The 18,216-nt window shown below is 39.6% G+C and overlaps 1 protein-coding gene across 1 annotated transcript; it reads left to right on the forward strand.

Annotated features, from left to right (window-relative positions):
• Positions 1-6,830: 6,830 nt before the first annotated feature.
• On the forward strand, positions 6,831-9,453 carry LOC146686910 (immunoglobulin lambda-1 light chain-like). The gene is made up of 3 exons (XM_085440153.1): positions 6,831-7,202; positions 8,515-8,826; positions 8,959-9,453. The coding sequence occupies exons 1-3, from the start codon at positions 7,073-7,075 to the stop codon at positions 9,138-9,140; spliced, it is 624 nt and encodes a 207-aa protein (XP_085296279.1). The 5' UTR covers positions 6,831-7,072; the 3' UTR covers positions 9,141-9,453.
• Positions 9,454-18,216: the final 8,763 nt, after the last annotated feature.

An 18,216-nucleotide genomic window follows, 5' to 3' on the forward strand; every position in this document is an offset into this window, starting at 1 on the left:
GGTCTTCAGCCTTGGAAGAAAAAATAAAAATATTGAAAACCTTATTAGCACGCTAAATATACAACACCTTGCTATATTTCAATTGTTTTAGATAGAAGTTGCCACTGCTAGCTAAGTCACTTTTGAATGATGCTAATGAGAAGGAAAAAAAAAAACCTGCTGAACAATGAGGCTGCTGTTGTAAAAACGCCAACTTTCTTGCGTTGGCAAGGGGTCGTTAAAATATCACTAAGACCCTTTCTTTGTGTGATTCTTCGTAAAACTGTGTTTTAATCGGTTAAAACTGACGACATAATCTATGTTTGAAAAAGAGCGCGAACAACAGCGAACAACTATTCACCACCTGGGTCTGTGCTTTTTAACACAACAGCGCATTCGAAAACAAGTTATTGGCTGCAACATATTAATATACTTGCTTTTTTACGGAAAAAATAAACATAACGAAGGTTCCGTTTTACTTACAAGTTTCTCCAAATGTGTTCTCCAGTCGCTCGAGAAGGGCAGCCATATTGAACAGAATTTTCTGTCAACGTCGTTCAGGTTAGAGAAGACGTCATGACGTACACATGTGGAGCTCGGAAAAAAAACATTTACTCAAAAATCATAATTAAGAAATCAATATTTACTCTTAACCTCTAAGCCATGTACAATTATAACTGTTTGAATCGTTAACCGAACAGAAAAGTTTTAAGTTGTTTCAACTTTGAGGAATTTTAATTGTTATATCGACAAACTTTATAAGTCAGGTAGACTGTTGGGGTTTACAGTGTAGTGTTACATCATATTCTATAAGGATGTTATGTGTTTGTAGACTTTCTGCCCAGTTTGACCCATTTAGCAGAAGTCAGCCTGTTTAAGGCTCTGATGTCTATTCTGTATGACTTACAGCAGTTATGACATGGTCTGATTTTCTCACCCAATAAAGGAATATTTCATATATCAGTCTACTCTTCATTCTATCAGACACAGTTATCACAGCTCGTACATTTTAAGGTGATAGGAAATATAAACAAATGCAACTTGAATCTTTACTGAAGCTCAGTATTTGACACAGAGTTCATGTTCACCGCTGTAATAACTAATAATCATTAATATAATAACTTTAATATTGTCCATATTATATTTACATTACCACAGTGAGATGACTTTAGTCTCATGAACAACATGAGCTAATTGTTATTTACTAGCTAATCTTAAATGACTGTTCAGCACAGACATGAAGCCCAACAATCATGTTTTACAGTCCTGTGGTCTCAGCCTCACATACTTATATAATTAAACAAAGCTAATGTAAAAACAAGTAGGTGATCAAATAAATGTGGTGGAAGTGTATTCTGATTCGGATTGTGCGACTGGTTATATTGTTTCACTATAATGCTTTGGTCCCACAGGGGTCTGCTTCACACCACCCTATTCAAACAGTTAGTTTTCCCCAATTGTTTACACAGCTGAAAAAGATGCCTGATGTTGTCAAAACTCTACACACAAATAAAACACATACACACACAAAAGGGGGAAAACCCTTCAATTCTCCTGCAGAATGAAATGAAACAATGCAATTTTTTCTCAAAATGGCATTTTGTGTCACGGCTCTGGGTCGGTTCGAGCCAGTATTTTGAGTTCTAATGTTTTGGTTTATTTTTGAATTATTGTTTTGTTACTCTTGTCCTTTGTTGATTATTATTAGAATTCAATGTGTCTGTTTATTCATGTTTAAGGATTTGTTCTTCGGTTGTGTCTCACGTTTTGTATAGTTCAGGTTCCATGTGTTATATTATGTCTGTCTCTGTGTCGAGTCTGCGTCCTTGTGTAGTGTTTTCTTGTTTCCTGTTTTATTGTGAAGGTCTGCGTCTCATGTGAGCGTGTTCAAAAACCTCCCTTGTCTCATCTCGTTAATTACTCCCAGCTGTTTCTCCCACCTGTGTGTAATCTCCCTGTGTTTCTCTGAGTGTATTTAAGTCGTGTCTTCTGTTGTAGTAGTTGTTGGTCCGTCTGTGTATCTTCCATGTTCCATTTGTGTGGTCTCCCTGCTGTCACCTTCGTGTACCATCGTCTTCCTTCATGTTCAGGTTCGTGTTGTGGTTTGTATTTAGCAGTCAGTTGTTCCCAGTATAGTTTAGTTCTTTCTCCGTTTGCCATTTGTCTATTTATATTTTGTATTCAATAAACCACCTTCACAACTGCCTGCAATTGGATCCTCCTTTATTATTTCCACACGGCTCATCTCACTCACCGTGACGTTTTGTTTTCAAATGACACACAAACCATCACATCAATAGACATTTATAAGCACCAGTTGAACACTGATGTGCTCATTGTAAAACACTATGACTCCTTCATCTCCAGTCATCATAATGACTTATTGTAAGCATTTTATTGGTCGGTGTCAGACAGTACATAGGCCTACATAAGTGCATTGTAAAATATTTCAGAATGTTTGTATATAAAACACATAAAGACGTGGTACCAAATATATTTTACTGTATTTTTCCAACAGAAACATTGTCCACAGTGTTCATCCCAGCCAATACAAAGTTCTAGATACTGTGGTCTAAATATAGAAACAACAGAAGAATTTATTGAATGCAGTTGCAGTCAAAACAAAACAACAACTTTGATGCATCCTCTCTTCTGTTTCTGTGTGGCCACAGCACCTCATCAAGATCACAAGCAATATTTTCCCTGCCCAAGCAGCAGGGAAAATATTGCTTAGCCAGGTGAATCCAGCCATGAATAGCATCAGCTGCTATATGTCCACATGCATCGTCCATAGCTTGGGGAACGGGTATATGTGTGTGTGGATTCCGGTCATAGACTTTCCATCTTCAGGCAGAAAAAGATTCCTTAATGGAATTGAGGGATGGAGAATATGGAGGGAGATAAACAACTAAAAGGTGGACAGAGACCAAGTTACCGACTCTGAAACACACATGATACGTAATATAGACTTGGAGTGGTTGCTATTGTGGAGCATTGTCAGAGTATGATTACTGTACAGTACAGTAATTTATAGTGTTGACAGTATGCATCAATTGTGGGATTGTGTGGGACCTACTTGCACATAGTTGTATCGCATTTCTTTGACTCTTTCTGAATTGCGTTCTAATGGCACCCTGTAGAGCTGCTTCATCCTCAGATTATTTCTGTGCAACAGACAGTCCAGTGTTGATAAGCTGACCCTAACAATATTTTGTAATATGTTGTCTTCTATTATTTTTCTTTGTATTTGCTGTAATGTTATGGCGTTATTCTCTAGAACCATATTTATGAATTCAGTCTCCTGTTCAGGAGACAAAGACGTTCTCGACCACCTCGTGCTGGTAAGCTTTCAACTCTGCAATACAAATATAAGTATACTGTAAAATACTGTAAATAGGCCTACTGTGTAGGAATACAATATAGGAATACATTTCCCAAATATGTGAAACATACTTTACAGTATTTTCACAGTCTATAGAACAGTACACAGGCACTGTGCTACAGTAATCAGATTACGTTCTTTGGCCTTCATCCTCCGCATCCTCCTCCTCTTACTTCTTCACAAATAAAATTTTCAAAATTATGAAATTTTTATCATTAGAGAAAAAATTACCAATAATCATCCCACAGATGTAATATTATCTACAGCTACTCTTAGTACCATTGATGTTAAGTTAGACTCTTTTTCTCCAATTGATCTTTCTGAGTTAACTTCAATAATTACTTCCTCCAAACCATCAACGTGTCTTTTAGACCCCATTCCTACAAAACTGCTCAAAGAAGTCCTGCCATTAATTAATGCTTCGATCTTAAATATGATCAACCTATCTCTAATAATCAGCTATGTACCACAGGCCTTCAAGCTAGCTGTAGTTAAACCTTTACTCAAAAAGCATCTCTAGACCCAGCAGTCTTAGCTAATTATAGGCCAATCTCCAACCTTTCTTTCATTTCAAAAATCCTTGAAAGAGTAGTTGTCGAACAGCTAACAGATCATCTGCAGAGGAATGGTTTATTTGAAGAGTTTCAGTCAGGTTTCAGAGCTCATCACAGCACAGAAACAGCTTTAGTGAAGGTTACAAATGATCTTCTTATGGCCTCTGACAGTGGACTCATCTCTGTGCTTGTCCTGCTAGACCTTAGTGCAGCGTTCGATACTGTTGACCATAATATCCTATTAGAGCGATTAGAACATGCTGTAGGTATTACAGGTACTGTGCTGCAGTGGTTTGTATCATATCTATCTAATAGACTCCAATTTCTGCATGTAAATGGAGAGTCCTCTTCACACACTGAGGTTAATTATGGAGTTCCACAGGGTTCAGTGCTAGGACCAATTCTGTTTACATTATACATGCTTCCCTTAGGCAGTATCATTAGAAGACATAGCATACATTTACACTGCTATGCAGATGACACCCAGCTCTATCTGTCCATGAAGCCAGATAACACACACCAATGAGTTAAACTGCAGGAATGTCTTAAAGACATAAAGATCTGGATGGCCGCTAACTTTCTGCTTCTTAATTCAGATCAAACTGAGGTTATTGTACTCGGCCCTGAAAATCTTAGAAATATGGTATCTAAGCAGATTCTTACTCTGGATGGCATTACCTTGGCCTCCAGTAACACTGTGAGGAACCTTGGAGTCATTTTTGACCAGGACATGTCCTTCAATGCACATATTAAACAAATATGTAAGACTGCTTTCTTCCATTTGCGCAACATCTCTAAAGTTAGAAATATCCTGTCTCAGAGTGACGCTGAAAAACTAGTTCATGCATTTATTACTTCCAGGCTGGACGACTGTAATTCATTATTATCAGGATGTCCAAAAAACTCCCTGAAAAGCCTTCAGCTGATCCAAAATGCTGCAGCAAGAGTCCTGACAGGGACTAGAAAGAGAGAGCAGATTTCTCCTGTTTTGGCTTCCCTTCATTGGCTTCCTGTTAAATCCAGAATTCAAAATCCTGCTCCTCACATACAAGGTCTTAAATAATCAGGCCCCATCGTATCTTAATGACCTTGTAGTACCATATCACCCTATTAGAGCACTTCGCTCTCGCTCTGCAGGCCTACTTGTTGTTCCTAGAGTATTTAAAAGTAGAATGGGAGGCAGAGCCTTCAGTTTTCAGGCCCCTCTTCTGTGGAACCAGCTTCCAGTTTGGATTCAGGAGACAGACACTATCTCTACTTTCAAGATTAGGCTTCAAACTTTCCTTTTTGCTAAAGCATATAGTTAGGGCTGGACCAGGTGACCCTGAATCCTCCCTTAGTTATGCTGCAATAGACGTAGGCTGCCGGGGGATTCCCATGATGCATTGAGTTTTTCCTTTCCAGTCACCTTTCTCACTCACTATGTATTAATAGACCTCTCTGCATTGAATCATATCTGTTATTAACCTCTGTCTCTCTTCCACAGCATGTCTTTATCGTGTCTTCCTTCTCTCACCCCAACCGGTCACAGCAGATGGCCCCGCCCCTCCCTGAGCCTGGTTCTGCTTGAGGTTTCTTCCTTTTTAGATGTTTCTGAAACAAAAAGGTTTTGTTTCAGAAAAACCCCTGAAGACCCAGTGTTTTGAATTTTAGTTTATGTTGATGTTTATGGTTTATTTCAGTTCATTAGGTTATCTAAGTTCTTTTTTTAGTTCCCCCTCGTGTTTTTAACCCCTGTGTTAAGTCTCCTTTCTCCTTTATGTGTTTCATGTCTGCATGTCTTTTGTTGTCAAGTTCATGTTGTCATGTCTGCTTTCCATTATGTTTCCTGTTTTATTTTGAAGAGGTCCTGTGTTCTATGTGTTTAGTTTTACACTCCCCTTGTGACGTCGTTATGTTCATGTGTGTCAACTGTTTCCCCATGTGTTCCCACTTCCCTCATTATCCACCTGTGTGTATTTAGTCCGTGTGTTTTCAGTCATTCCTTGTCAGGTTGTCTACTCGTCCGCATCGTGTCTCCGGGTATCCACACCAGTTCTTCATGTTTAAAGGTTGTTTTTTTTTTCCCATGTTTTATTTTACTTCACCCAGTGTAGGTTATTGTTTAGTTTCACCCATGCCCTTTATTTGTATTTATTCAGCCTTGATAAACTGCTTGTTTTCTGTTAGTCCCCATCACGTTCCACATTCTGTTCCTGCATTTGAGTACTTTTTTCACAACACATACAGTCTGTCTCAGCCAGGACTGTAACAGCACTATGCAACAGTTTTCCTGGAAAAAAAATCGCAAAGTGAGCTTCTCCACATTACAATGGGCTCTGGAGAAGGCCACTTATTTGGGACGCAATCAGATAGCGAGTCCCTTGTCTAAAAGGATTCAGCGAGGTAACCCAGTCTAAATTCTTCTTTTTTGAAATGCCGTCATATTGCTGGCAGTAGAAACTTAATGCGACATAAGAGATTCTGCTATAAGAAATAAACATCAGGAACTAACTTCACAAATGTTTGATTGACTTGGCAACTTGACACTGATACTCAAGATTGCACCTACGCCACCCACACAGTGACAAAATGCTGGATGTATGTATGTTTTTGTAAAGGAGCAGGGAGATGACAGCAGACTTAACCTTTTAGTTGCCACTTTCTGTATTTACCAGCAGTGTGTTATTCATGACAAAAGACATGCTGTGGAAGAGAGCTAGAGATTAATAATAACTTATAATAAAATGCAGAGTGGTGTATAAAACATAGTAAGGGAAGAAGAGATGAGAGAAGGAGAAATGTTCAGTGCATCATGGGATTGCAGCATAACTCAGGGAGGATTCAGGGTCACCTGATCCAGTTATAGCTAACTTTATCAAAAAGGAGTCTGTATGTCATCCTGTATTGAGTGTAGACTGTGAGCCATATAATGCTGACACAAAGTTGACTGACTGCCATGAATAACTACATTTTAAGCAGACTAAACAGAAGCCTTTAAATTCCAGTTGCATTATGCATGTCAGGTGTTTCAGTCCAGACCTCAAATGCTGACCTAGATCAAAAATTCAGAATCAACTGAATCAGTTAATGAAGAATCCATGTGCATTAAAGAAAAGAGAAGAAGAGACAGTCATGTTGATATGAACATTAGAGAAACACATCATGGAGCTGAAATATGATCCTGCTTCCTCATTTGGACTCATTCACCTCAGCTGACACGTTCAACAGCAGACAGGTTTTTGTAGCAGTCTGTCTCACTGTGGGAAACAGAATCTTTGGCTCTGGAACTAAACTCTATGTAACAGGTAAGAACAAAGAATTTTCCTTCTGTTGTTTTATTGTAGATACTGAAAATATTTTAAAAGCCAGCTTCTATTGTTGCAGGTATTAGATGTTAGGTTTTCAAAAACTAAAATAGGAGAATTCATCTGCAGCCATTGTTACACAAGAAAAGCTCAATAATCTCTGAAAACATGTTGAAATCTCACCGAACAACTAAAGTTATTCTTTATTTCTGCAAATATTAGTGATGTTACAAATATTTAGGATTTGATCCTCTCAGTGATTCTGCTGGTTTTTAACACAAGATCATATTTGATGTTCAAATTAATACAGTAACAGATTTGTAAATATGAATTTTGCTAAGAAGAAAATGTAGATATGTTTTTAATAGTGAACGATATAGCATGTTGGTCCAAAGAGTCATTTTTGGAAAAACATTATTTTATTAATTGTCATAGATACTGATCAGTGAAATATTAAACGTCTAAAATGTGATGAAAAATACTGGATAAAATATGAAATTGTTAATCAGGTTTTATGAGTCAAAATGACAAATAATAATGAAAGTTCAAAAATGTTACCTGTAAATATGTCTTTGAAAAATATGTAAAAGTAAATACACAATCATTCACAACATGTAATTTTTTAATTAAAAATAATAATAAATTAAATCAAATGGCCAAATAAAGGATTTATTTATCTCTCAAATTTAGCTAAATTGCATTTAAATTTATGTAATAATTCATTTACATATGAAAGAAAATAACAATCAAACCAAATAATAAAATTAAAGCTGATCCAATTATTGCAGTAAAAGATTTAAGAATTTTAAAGTCTCTGAAAGAAGAATGTTATTTATTGTAACAAATATAAAACATGTCTTTAAAGACTATTTAAAATTTAAATAATTTCAGTGCAGAATAAAGTTAAAAAAGGTTAATGGGTTTTATGGAAGAAGATCAACTCTGTTGAAATGTGTTTGGGATTGGAAATATATTTAAAAAGTTAAAGACAAATCTCTATATATACATTTAGAGTTTTGATAAATTACATTGTGAAGTAAAGCGAAAAAAATAAAAGAGAAGAAATACATTTTATTTCAGTTTTAAAATCATGCTGAGTGTTCCTCATGTGAGCCATGATGACATGAGGTGATGACTGTGTTTGATATGAAGCTGAATCCAGTGTATGTAGTGAACTTTGTGCTGATGAGTAGTTTAGTGATCAGAGTCCATGTAGTTTCCAGGATCAGACTGAATGCAGTGCAGTGCTGGAAGCTGCTGCTGACTGTGTGAATGTGTGTCTGTGCTGCTTGTTGCTGCTGTCAAACTTCAGATGAGCAGGTAGTGAAGCCCGTGGTGAGCGTGTACCCAGCAGCATCCAGAGCCCACCTGGAGGGGAACAGCTCTCTGCTGTGTGTGGCCTCAGCCATGTTTCCTCCTCTGGTCCAGTTCTCCTGGAAAAGACAGAAGAAGAACGGCGGAGAAGCAGAGGAGCTGCCCCCTGCTGAGGGAGAGCAGCTGGAGCTCAGAGAGGCGGGACGCACCATTGCCATCAGGATGGTTGATGGGAGCCATTCTGACACATATAAATACAGCTGCTGGGTGAAGCACGAGGGGGGCACAGTGGAGGCCCGAACACAACAAGGTAATGAAGGCTTGGTGACTGTGTTCAGCAGTGATTCAGCTTCATGTGGAGATGCTGTCAAAGAGAGCAGAGCAGCAGAGGACTGACATTTCTCACTGCAGCTCCAAACATTTGACTCCTTTTCTGTTTCAGAGCTTCCAGCTCTTCCACCAGTCCTGTATCTTCCTTCTCTTCCTTCTATACACGAGGTGAAGCTGCTCTGCCTGCTGTACACAGTGCTGATAGTGAAGAGTCTGGTGTACTGCTGTGGACTCTCTCTGCTGATGATGCTCACAAACAAGGGAGCGTCCACCAACTGCACACATGCTGACTGACTGTTTCCTGCTCGCCTTTTCTCACCATCAGATTTCCTCCAGTCAGCAGACAGAAATGTAAATTAACTTCTGGTTGGTTCAATGTTTCATTACTGAGCATTTGACCTTTTCTCATTTAATCATCTTAAACTGTGTAACATAAATTTACAGATAAACATGTTTGATGTGTTTGTAAAAGTGTAGATTCTTTATGTGAAGATTTCTTTTGTACATCTCTGCAGAAAAACTCAGCTGATGCATTCAGATCCCACCATAACAAAATAACAGTGTAGTTATTTGTCTGAAGTAAAAATAAAGATTGTGATTTTAAGAATGCATTTCTCATTTCTTCTGTGATACATAACCTGTGTGACTGCAGCATTCACAGATCATAAACTTGCTCTCCTGCAGCAGACGGGCTGTGTGGGTTTCTGCTCTGCAGCCTCCACACCGTTAGCTGTGGCTTTCACTTTAATAACACAACGACAGTTACAAGCATGAACTCTGCTTCAAGTTGTTCAGGAAGCATCTGTGTTCATGTGTGTGAGAGAAACAAAGTGTGAACTCAGAGCTGTTACACAGTTGATGTTTAGTACGATCACAAAAGACAAATACAAGATGAAGTCTGAACATTAAATCCCACAGAACTCAAGTTGAACCGTTATGATTTAAAAACACTGAAAAAGGGAATAAATTAAGACAAGATTTGTAAAAACAATTTCACAAAACACCATCAGTTCAGATGGATGTTGAGCATCTTTCCATCTTTTTCTAATAATCATAAATATGTAAAATGTTTGATCAAAATGTGTCATTGATTAATCAGCTTAATTATTCAGACTAGTACAATTTATACAAATAATATAATTGAAATAAAACATAATTATTATAATTAAGAGCAGCACAGAGAGACAAACTCAAACAAAGAACATTCATCAATTTGATGATTGAACCAGTGCTGAATATTTATTAAGTTCACCCAGGCTGTGCTGTAAATTCTGTTGATATTAATATTAAGATTTAACCCTCATAATGTCCCGATTTCCACACACCTGTGGTCCTCAGGGTCACAAATGTCCCCACTTCATTTCAGTGTTTTTAAAGTATAAATTGTCGATCAATTCAGTGTAAAAAATACATGAAATGATCAGTTATTGTGATCATTGTTTCACAACCAGAGTCGGTCGCTTTAACAGATGATCACAGACGGCTTTATGTCAAAGTTAATGTAGGAAGCTGTTTTTAAACGACTTCAAGTTTTTTACTGGCAGCAAATAATCAGGTTTTCCTTTGGGCTCAAAAATGACCCCGTCTGCTTTGACTGTTTATAAATGAAAGGTATAAAATATCATCCATCTCTGTGTTTCAAGGTTTGATTCAACTTTATTCCAACTCATTGCCTGACATGTGTCTGTATGTTGGCATGGTAGGAACAGCAGGGCATGGGTCTGAGTGAAGGCAAACCTTCATGAGGACAAAGGCGTGTCCATATTTGACACAAGTGCAGGAGGACAAATTAGAAATTCGCTGAACTTTAGTGACGCTTTTAAAGAATCTGTGATTTTAAAATCTTAAATGCAAATATAAAATCTGATGAGATTTATTCCACAGATTTGTGTTTTATGTCAGGGTAAATAATCTCTAACAAGTTAAGTGATTTACTATGAAGTGAAAAAGAGCAAATATGAAACAGATGTTGTCATGGAGGAGTGGACTCAGGCGCAGACAAACTCAGACGCTCGATGGCGAAGAATTAAGTGAAGTTTGTTACAGGAGGTTCGGTGTGACGACAACGAGTGATGAAAACAAACATGAACTAAAGGCGAGAGCCTAAAAATCGGCTCTGAGGTAAATGACTCATTTACAAGGTATCAGGTATCACAGCACGCTGTGAGACGCTGTCAGCAGCACTGAAGGAAACACTGTGAACAGTGTTGAGACCACACCAGCCTCTCCCATCCTTTTGTCTTATAGAGATCACAGAGATGTTTCCAAATATTCCTGCTTTTGTACTGTTGTGTAAATGTGTGTGTAAAGGTGGATGACTGCCTGCTGCAGATGAAATCTAACCATGGCTACAAATAAATGAAGCTGACGTGAAACACAGCCCTGTTTTTATTACTGTTTATAGATATTAGAATTGATGATCATCATTTTAATGATTCTTAAAAAGGCTTTAATGAATCCTTCAGTCTGAAACCAACTTGGAACAAAACACATTAGAAGATGTGGGAAAGAACCACAGTGTGCACATATTTAAACACACAACAGAACCACAGTGTGCACATATTTAAACACACAACAGAACCACAGTGTGCACATATTTAAACACACAACAGAACCACAGTGTGCACATATTTAAACACACAACAGAACCACATGTGTTTGTTTCAAATAAGATTTTTACTCTAAATGTTGTTATATATGATTTTATTTTTAACTACTTTGTGTGCAATTTATGAACTTTTAAAATATTTAACCATATTTTTTTTTTTGATTTTTCTATTTATTAATAGTTTCGTTATATTTAGTGTTTTCATCACAGCTGTTAAACCACAGATAACAGTGTGTGTTAGTAAATTCACAGCAACATGAATGTTTCTGAGTGTTTGTGCATCATGTGACCCAGATTTTTGGATCTGCTGTCAGATTGAAATGAAGACGATGAAACCACAGCAGCTTCAGCTGAGCTGTCAATCAGCAGCAGCAGTCTTATCTGTGGGCCGCAGGGGCTGATGGGAGCTTTGAGGACCTGTTAGAAACCACGTGGCCCTTGTCTGATCTCACAGCTCGTCCTTGTTTGGCCTCAGCTGCATCAGAGCGCCACTTCTCCCCAGGTTCACCTCCAAGATCGTCTGAGACCAGCCACTCAGACAGCTGCTGGAACAATTGGTTTGCACAACCAAACAATTTCTGCACAAACTGTCAGAAACCGTCTCAGGGACGCTCAACTGGATGCCCGTCGTCCTCATCGGGGTCTTGACCTGACTCCAGCTCGTCGCCGTAACAGACTTGTGTGGGCAAATGCTCACATTCGATGGCGTCTGGCACGTTGGAGAGGTGTGCGCTTCACGGATGAATCATGGTTCACATTGTTCAGGGCAGATGGCAGCTGAGAATGTCCCAGTTCTTGCATGGCCAGCATACTCACCGGACATGTCACCCATTGAGCATGTTCGGGATGTGCTTGACCGGCGTATACGACAGCGTGTACCAGTTCCCACGAATATCCAACAACCTCGCACAGCCATTGAAGTGGAGTGGACCAACATTCCACAGGCCACAATTGACAATCTGATAGACTCCATGCGACGATGTGTTGCACTGCATGAGGCAAATGGTGGTCACACCAGATACTGACCGGTTCTGGGTCCCCAGACCCCCAATAGCGCAAAAAACTGCACATTCCAGGGTGGCCTTTTGTTGTGGGCAGTCTGAGGTACACCTGTGCACTACTCATGATGTCAGATCAGCATCCTGATGTGGCACACCTGTGAGGTGGGATGGATTATCTCAATATAGCAGATGTGCCCACTACCACACATTTGGACTGATCGGTGATCACTGTTTGGGAGGGATGGTTATATTGTGTATCTGGAATGAATTTTAGGTCTCTACGTCCATCCCATGGGGAATGGGAGCAGTAACAAAGGTGTTGCGTTTATATTTTTGTTGAGTGTAGTTAGGGCTGGACCAGGTGACCCTGAATCCTCCCTTAGTTATGCTGCAATAGACGTAGGCTGCCGGGGATTCCCATGATGCATTGAGTTTTTCCTTTCCAGTCACCTTTCTCACTCACTATGTGTTAACAGACCTCTCTTGGTCCTGGCTCAGCTTCGGCGCCTAACAAGCTCATCACTGGACCCACTTCAGTTTGCCTACCAGCCTGGCATTGGAGCGGATGATGCCGTCATTCACCTCCTACATCGTTCCCTCGCTCACCTGGAGACCGCTGGAAGCACTGTGAGAATCATGTTCTTTGATTTCTCCAGTGCCTTCAACACCATTCTTCCCTCGGTTCTGAAGGACAAGCTGGTGAACTCTGGAGTGGACCATCACCTCACTACCTGGATCCTGGACTACCTCACCGACCGACCACAGTATGTGAGGACTCAGGGCTGTGTGTCGGACAGGGTCGTCTGCAGTACGGGGGCCCCACAGGGAACGGTTCTGGCTCCGTTCCTCTTCACCATCTACACTGCAGACTTCTCCCACAATTCCACCCAGTGCTTCCTGCAGAAGTTCTCTGATGACTCTGCAATAGTCGGCCTAATCACTGATGGGGACGACAAGGAGTACAGAGGTCTGACCCAAGACTTTGTGGACTGGTGCCAGCTGAACTACCTCCAGATCAACGCCAGTAAAACCAAGGAACTGGTGGTAGACTTCCGCAGGCACAAGCATTCTCCACTGCAACCACTGAACATCCAAGGTATGGACATTGAGGCTGTGGACAGCTACAGGTACCTTGGTGTTCATCTGAACAATAGACTGGACTGGACTCATAACTCAGACGCCCTCTACAGGAAAGGGCAGAGCAGGTTGTACCTGCTGCGGAGACTCAGGTCGTTTGGGGTGGAGGGCCCACTCCTGAAGACCTTCTATGACTCTGTTGTGGCTTCTGCTATCTTTTATGGCGTGGTCTGCTGGGGCGGCAGCATCTCTGCTGGGGACAGGAAGAGACTGAACAGGGTGATCCGAAGGGCCAGCTCTGTTCTAGGATGCCCTCTGGACCCAGTGGAGGTGGTGAGTGACAGGAGAACGGCGGCTAAGCTGTCATCCCTGTTGGACAACATCTCCCACCCCATGCAGCAGACTGTGACAGCACTGAGCAGCTCCTTCAGTGGGAGACTGCGGCACCCACGGTGTGGGACGGAGAGATTTCGCAGGTCTTTCCTCCCCACTGCTGTCAGACTCCATAATAAAGACTTTAACTGATCAAGCACACACATCCATACATATGCAATAACACTAAGTGCAATAATCCTTTCTGTCATCGTTGTATTTTTACTCAGTTGTATATAGTATTTGTATTTGTATTCTATTTTTATCTTATTGTATATTTATTTTATTTTATTCTACTGTATATAGTATTTTATTTTATTCTATTCTGTACAGTTGTGTACTGTATTTATTCTTATTGTATTCTAATTTTTGCCTCATAACTTTTGCACTGTCCACTTCCTGCTGTGACAAAACAAATTTCCCACGTGTGGGACTAATAAAGGTTATCTTATCTTATCTTATCTTATCTTATCTTATCTTATCTTATCTCTGCATTGAATCATATCTGTTATTAACCTCTGTCTCTCTTCCACAGCATGTCTTTATCCCATCTTCTTTCTCTCACCCCAGCAGATGGCCCCGCCCCTCCCTGAGCCTGGTTCTGCTGGAGGTTTCTTCCTGTTAAAATGGAGTTTTTCCTTCCCACTGTCGCCAAAGTGCTGCTCATAGGGGGTCATATGATTGTTGGGTTTTTCTTTGTACCTACTGTACAATATAAAACGCCTTGAGGCGACTTTTTTTTTTTGTGATTTGGCGCTATATAAATAAAACTGATTTGAATTGAATTGATTGTTGTTACTGTAGCAGATTATCCACTACCTGCTCACCTTTTGTTTTTTCATTTACTGAAAAAAAAAAGGAAGAAAAGTATTATGACGCTATAAGGAAATTGAAAGTGAGAAGACAATAAGGGGCTGGAGGGAAAAAAAATTAAGAAAACAAATCAGATTTGTCAAATCAGAAAATTAAAGTTGTAAATTTCAGAGAAAAAAGTGACAAATTTTAAAGTAAAAAATTCTGAAGTAGTGTGATGCCATTAGGATGAGCTGTGGACTGTGGAATGACTGATCAACATCAGCTGTGTCTAATCACACAGTGGATGACTGGAATTTATTAACGGGCATTTGGCAAGAGAAGGAGTTGTAGTGGTGGGCTTGCATCCATTCCAAATGATCTGTCCATCATAAGTCAGAGGACATTTGTCTTTGACTGCAGTGAGGCTCCTCATCCTCACCTCTCCCTTTCCCACCTGGATAAGAAAGACGCCTCTGTTAGAATGCTGTTTATAGACTTTAGCTCAGCATTCAACACCATTATCCCCCAAAAACTGTTTGACAAACTCAGCAAGTTGGGACTGAGGACCTCTCTCTGTAACTGGATACTAGATTTCCTGTCAGAGAGGCCTCAGTCCGTCAGAAAGAGAGAAACGTCTCCAGCACCATCAGGCTGCTTGGTGAACATCATCAGCAGAAAAAAACAAGTGCATCTTCAGGCCTGGTCGCTCATCCTTTCACCGACCTTTCTTTGCCAAAGATAAGAACAGTAGCTCAGAGTGGGTTAGTTAAATAAATATAGTTCTATTTGATCATTGTGTTTTTGATTTTCACTATTTGATCTTGCTTGAATACATTTTCCTGCAATTATGGCTAAATTGTGGACATTCACTTTTTGACATTTTGTGAAAAAGCAGAAATGTAACCGATGTGTTTCTGCGTTGTGTCTGATCCTGACAAAGAAAGGTAAAAGAAGGAAAGGCCTCCAAGTAAATAATTTGCCCGCTCCAGCTCCTCTCCTAGCAAGAAAAAGAAGCTAGCAAGAATGATCTATTCATGCTAGTGTTCACGTTCCCTAGAACACATATGTAGCACACACATCCTACACATTTATAGCTGGCAAAAACAGGCACAATGATGACAATAATTGAACTAAAATTGCAATCAGAAACATCAGGGTGGCTAAATATGAAGTATATGAGTGTTTTACAGTGTTGGAAAGAAATGACACACACACAAGAACACATTTTATGTAATCATAACAATATGTAATCTATGACTGGATTACAGAAATCCAAGTATTATTCTTAATTTATGCAAAATGCTCTAACAGGTTACCCTAGCCATAATGAAATAATCTTTCCTTGGAGCCTGGCCTGCTGCCCGGGCTATTGAAACATACCAAAAATAACAAGTGCAACAATTAATCAACAGAGGAGCTACCGTTAACAGGTGCAACTAATAGGATTTGACCGTCAAGCCTACTCACGTTTCTTCTTATCAGGGTTAGCAGGGAAGACAGCATTAGCTGGATAAGTTTGAGGTAGTTAGTACTAGGCAAATCCTCTCACCCACATCAGCTCCAGAACTGCATTATCTACTGTGTGAAACTCATAGGACTTTAGGACCTCTTTCTTTTATCACAGAACCAAAATAAACTTTCTGTATACGGGTTTGTGGGCCTACTGATCGACAATTTCTTTAACTGTTCATTAATGTAAATGTCTAATCACCCAATCCCATGGCAGCAATCCAATGCATTAAGACATATAATACTGTTTCTTACGAGTCGACCTTGAATGCAACACTAAAGTTTCACTTTCGTTCCAAACAAAACTCGAAGCAGAGATCAATGGATAACTTCTTGACTACATTTTTAGAATTATAATCAAATACAGCACAATTTCAGTTTAAGAGGTTTGTGCTCACCTTTTCATGTGGGCCCACAGTAGTCAAGAAATCACCCGAGACGTCTGCCCGTCTGACCACTAATCCGGCTCGACCACCGCAGAAAGCAACACCTCTAGCGCTCTACAAGGTGCCCGCATCCTCCACCAAAGTTGTCGCGAAATCGATCAATGTAGAGCAGTGTCACAAACCACGGAGGCCCCAGAAAAGTGCAATCAAACGTTGAGTTTATTAACAGCCCGGAGAAAACATCAACATGTGTCTTCTGACCAAAATACATGTTGTGGACACTTAAAGCAGTGGGGTACACGCCCCCCCATGGCGTCAATGACAGATTAAAATAGGTTCCAGACATTAGTCACCGTTAATCGTACATCTTGTACATCTTTAATAGCTATAAGCAGACATAGAACTTCTCTTTTCTATAACAGCTTTCATACAAGGTAATAAACTTCAAGCCCTCAGGGTCTCTGAGGCTAATTATTGACTCTGGTCATCTGTTGCCAAGTAGAGTAAAATATATTGAGACACCAAATGAGTTAAGGCCTCAGGCCGGACACATTCCTAGATTATATGTGTTGTAAGCATGCATTGCAGTTATCCTTCTATGTTCTAGTTTCGCTCAGCATGTATCACCTGGACAGTCACGCCAGTGAAGCTTAAGACCCTTAATGAACCGATCATCAACTCAAAATAAGCACAGATATGCAATGTGTATAAAATACTTCTAACCATACTTGTAATAAAAGTTAACATAATGGAAGGATCCTCAAATGGACATCTTCAATAAACAGCTGTAATGCAGTATCAATACTGTGAGAAATATTATTAAATGGAATAATGCTGTAAAGAATGTTATTAATGCAGTTATAATGATGCAGATTATATGGCAGCAATAAAAGAATTTCTGTATCTCCACAGTATGGTCAAGACAACTTACTGAAGTTTAAACAAAGCATCAGAATATTGAAAAAGGTAATTAAGTGACTTCGAATGTGGCACAGGGGTTGGAACCAGTCAATACAGACCAGAATCCTTAAGGTTTCTAGGACTTTGTTAATTCTATGCCACAAAAAATGAAGGCAAAAGGGTGCCCAACCTAGTACTAACAAAATGTTACGAATGAAACAACTGCTGAGTATATATTTAAATTGCGTAAATATACTCCTATATAGACAGCTACATAGGTGCCTTTCTAGGTCCCAGAAAGGCAGATTTGTCTCAAAATATTAGGTGACGTATATATTAGATCATGGTTATTGACTATTGTTATGTGTATCACTTTAATGTTGCAGCTGTGGGGTGATTTTGTTTTTGGATGGCTCGATCTTTTGCAAAAGAAGAAGTATATAAATATTGGAAGCAACTTGCATCCAAATTATAGAAGTGCAGAAGCAACAAATAGCATAACACAAGCATAATTAAATAAACTGCTTTAAAACTGTACGTCAGCCAATGCACTACATTCCTACTGGTCTAATTCATGCTCTCATCCAATGGTGCGTAATTCAGTCCAGGCCAGCCTTTTGGGTAAGTGCCACCACATGCCTCACTTCTTGACACGCCCCAGTATGCTACTGTTTACTCAGTAAACGCCAACACTTGAGAAACGCCCATTTCAAAAAAAAAGA

The sequence above is a fragment of the Copadichromis virginalis genome, linkage group LG18 (assembly GCF_057382275.1).
Source record: "Copadichromis virginalis isolate Kocher_CV1m ecotype Utaka linkage group LG18, C_Virginalis_male_GT1.1, whole genome shotgun sequence".
In the NCBI taxonomy this organism is placed as follows: domain Eukaryota; kingdom Metazoa; phylum Chordata; class Actinopteri; order Cichliformes; family Cichlidae; genus Copadichromis; species Copadichromis virginalis.

What these genes read in the sequence shown, in the direction of transcription:
- LOC146686910 (XM_085440153.1), top strand. Translation starts at nt 7,073, where the DNA reads ATGATCCTGCTTCCTCATTTGGACTCATTCACCTCAGCTGACACGTTC. An exon ending in AACTAAACTCTATGTAACAG is followed by an intron (nt 7,203 to 8,514) that starts GTAAGAACAAAG and finishes GTCAAACTTCAG; the next exon opens with ATGAGCAGGTAGTGAAGCCC. An exon ending in GGAGGCCCGAACACAACAAG is followed by an intron (nt 8,827 to 8,958) that starts GTAATGAAGGCT and finishes TTTCTGTTTCAG; the next exon opens with AGCTTCCAGCTCTTCCACCA.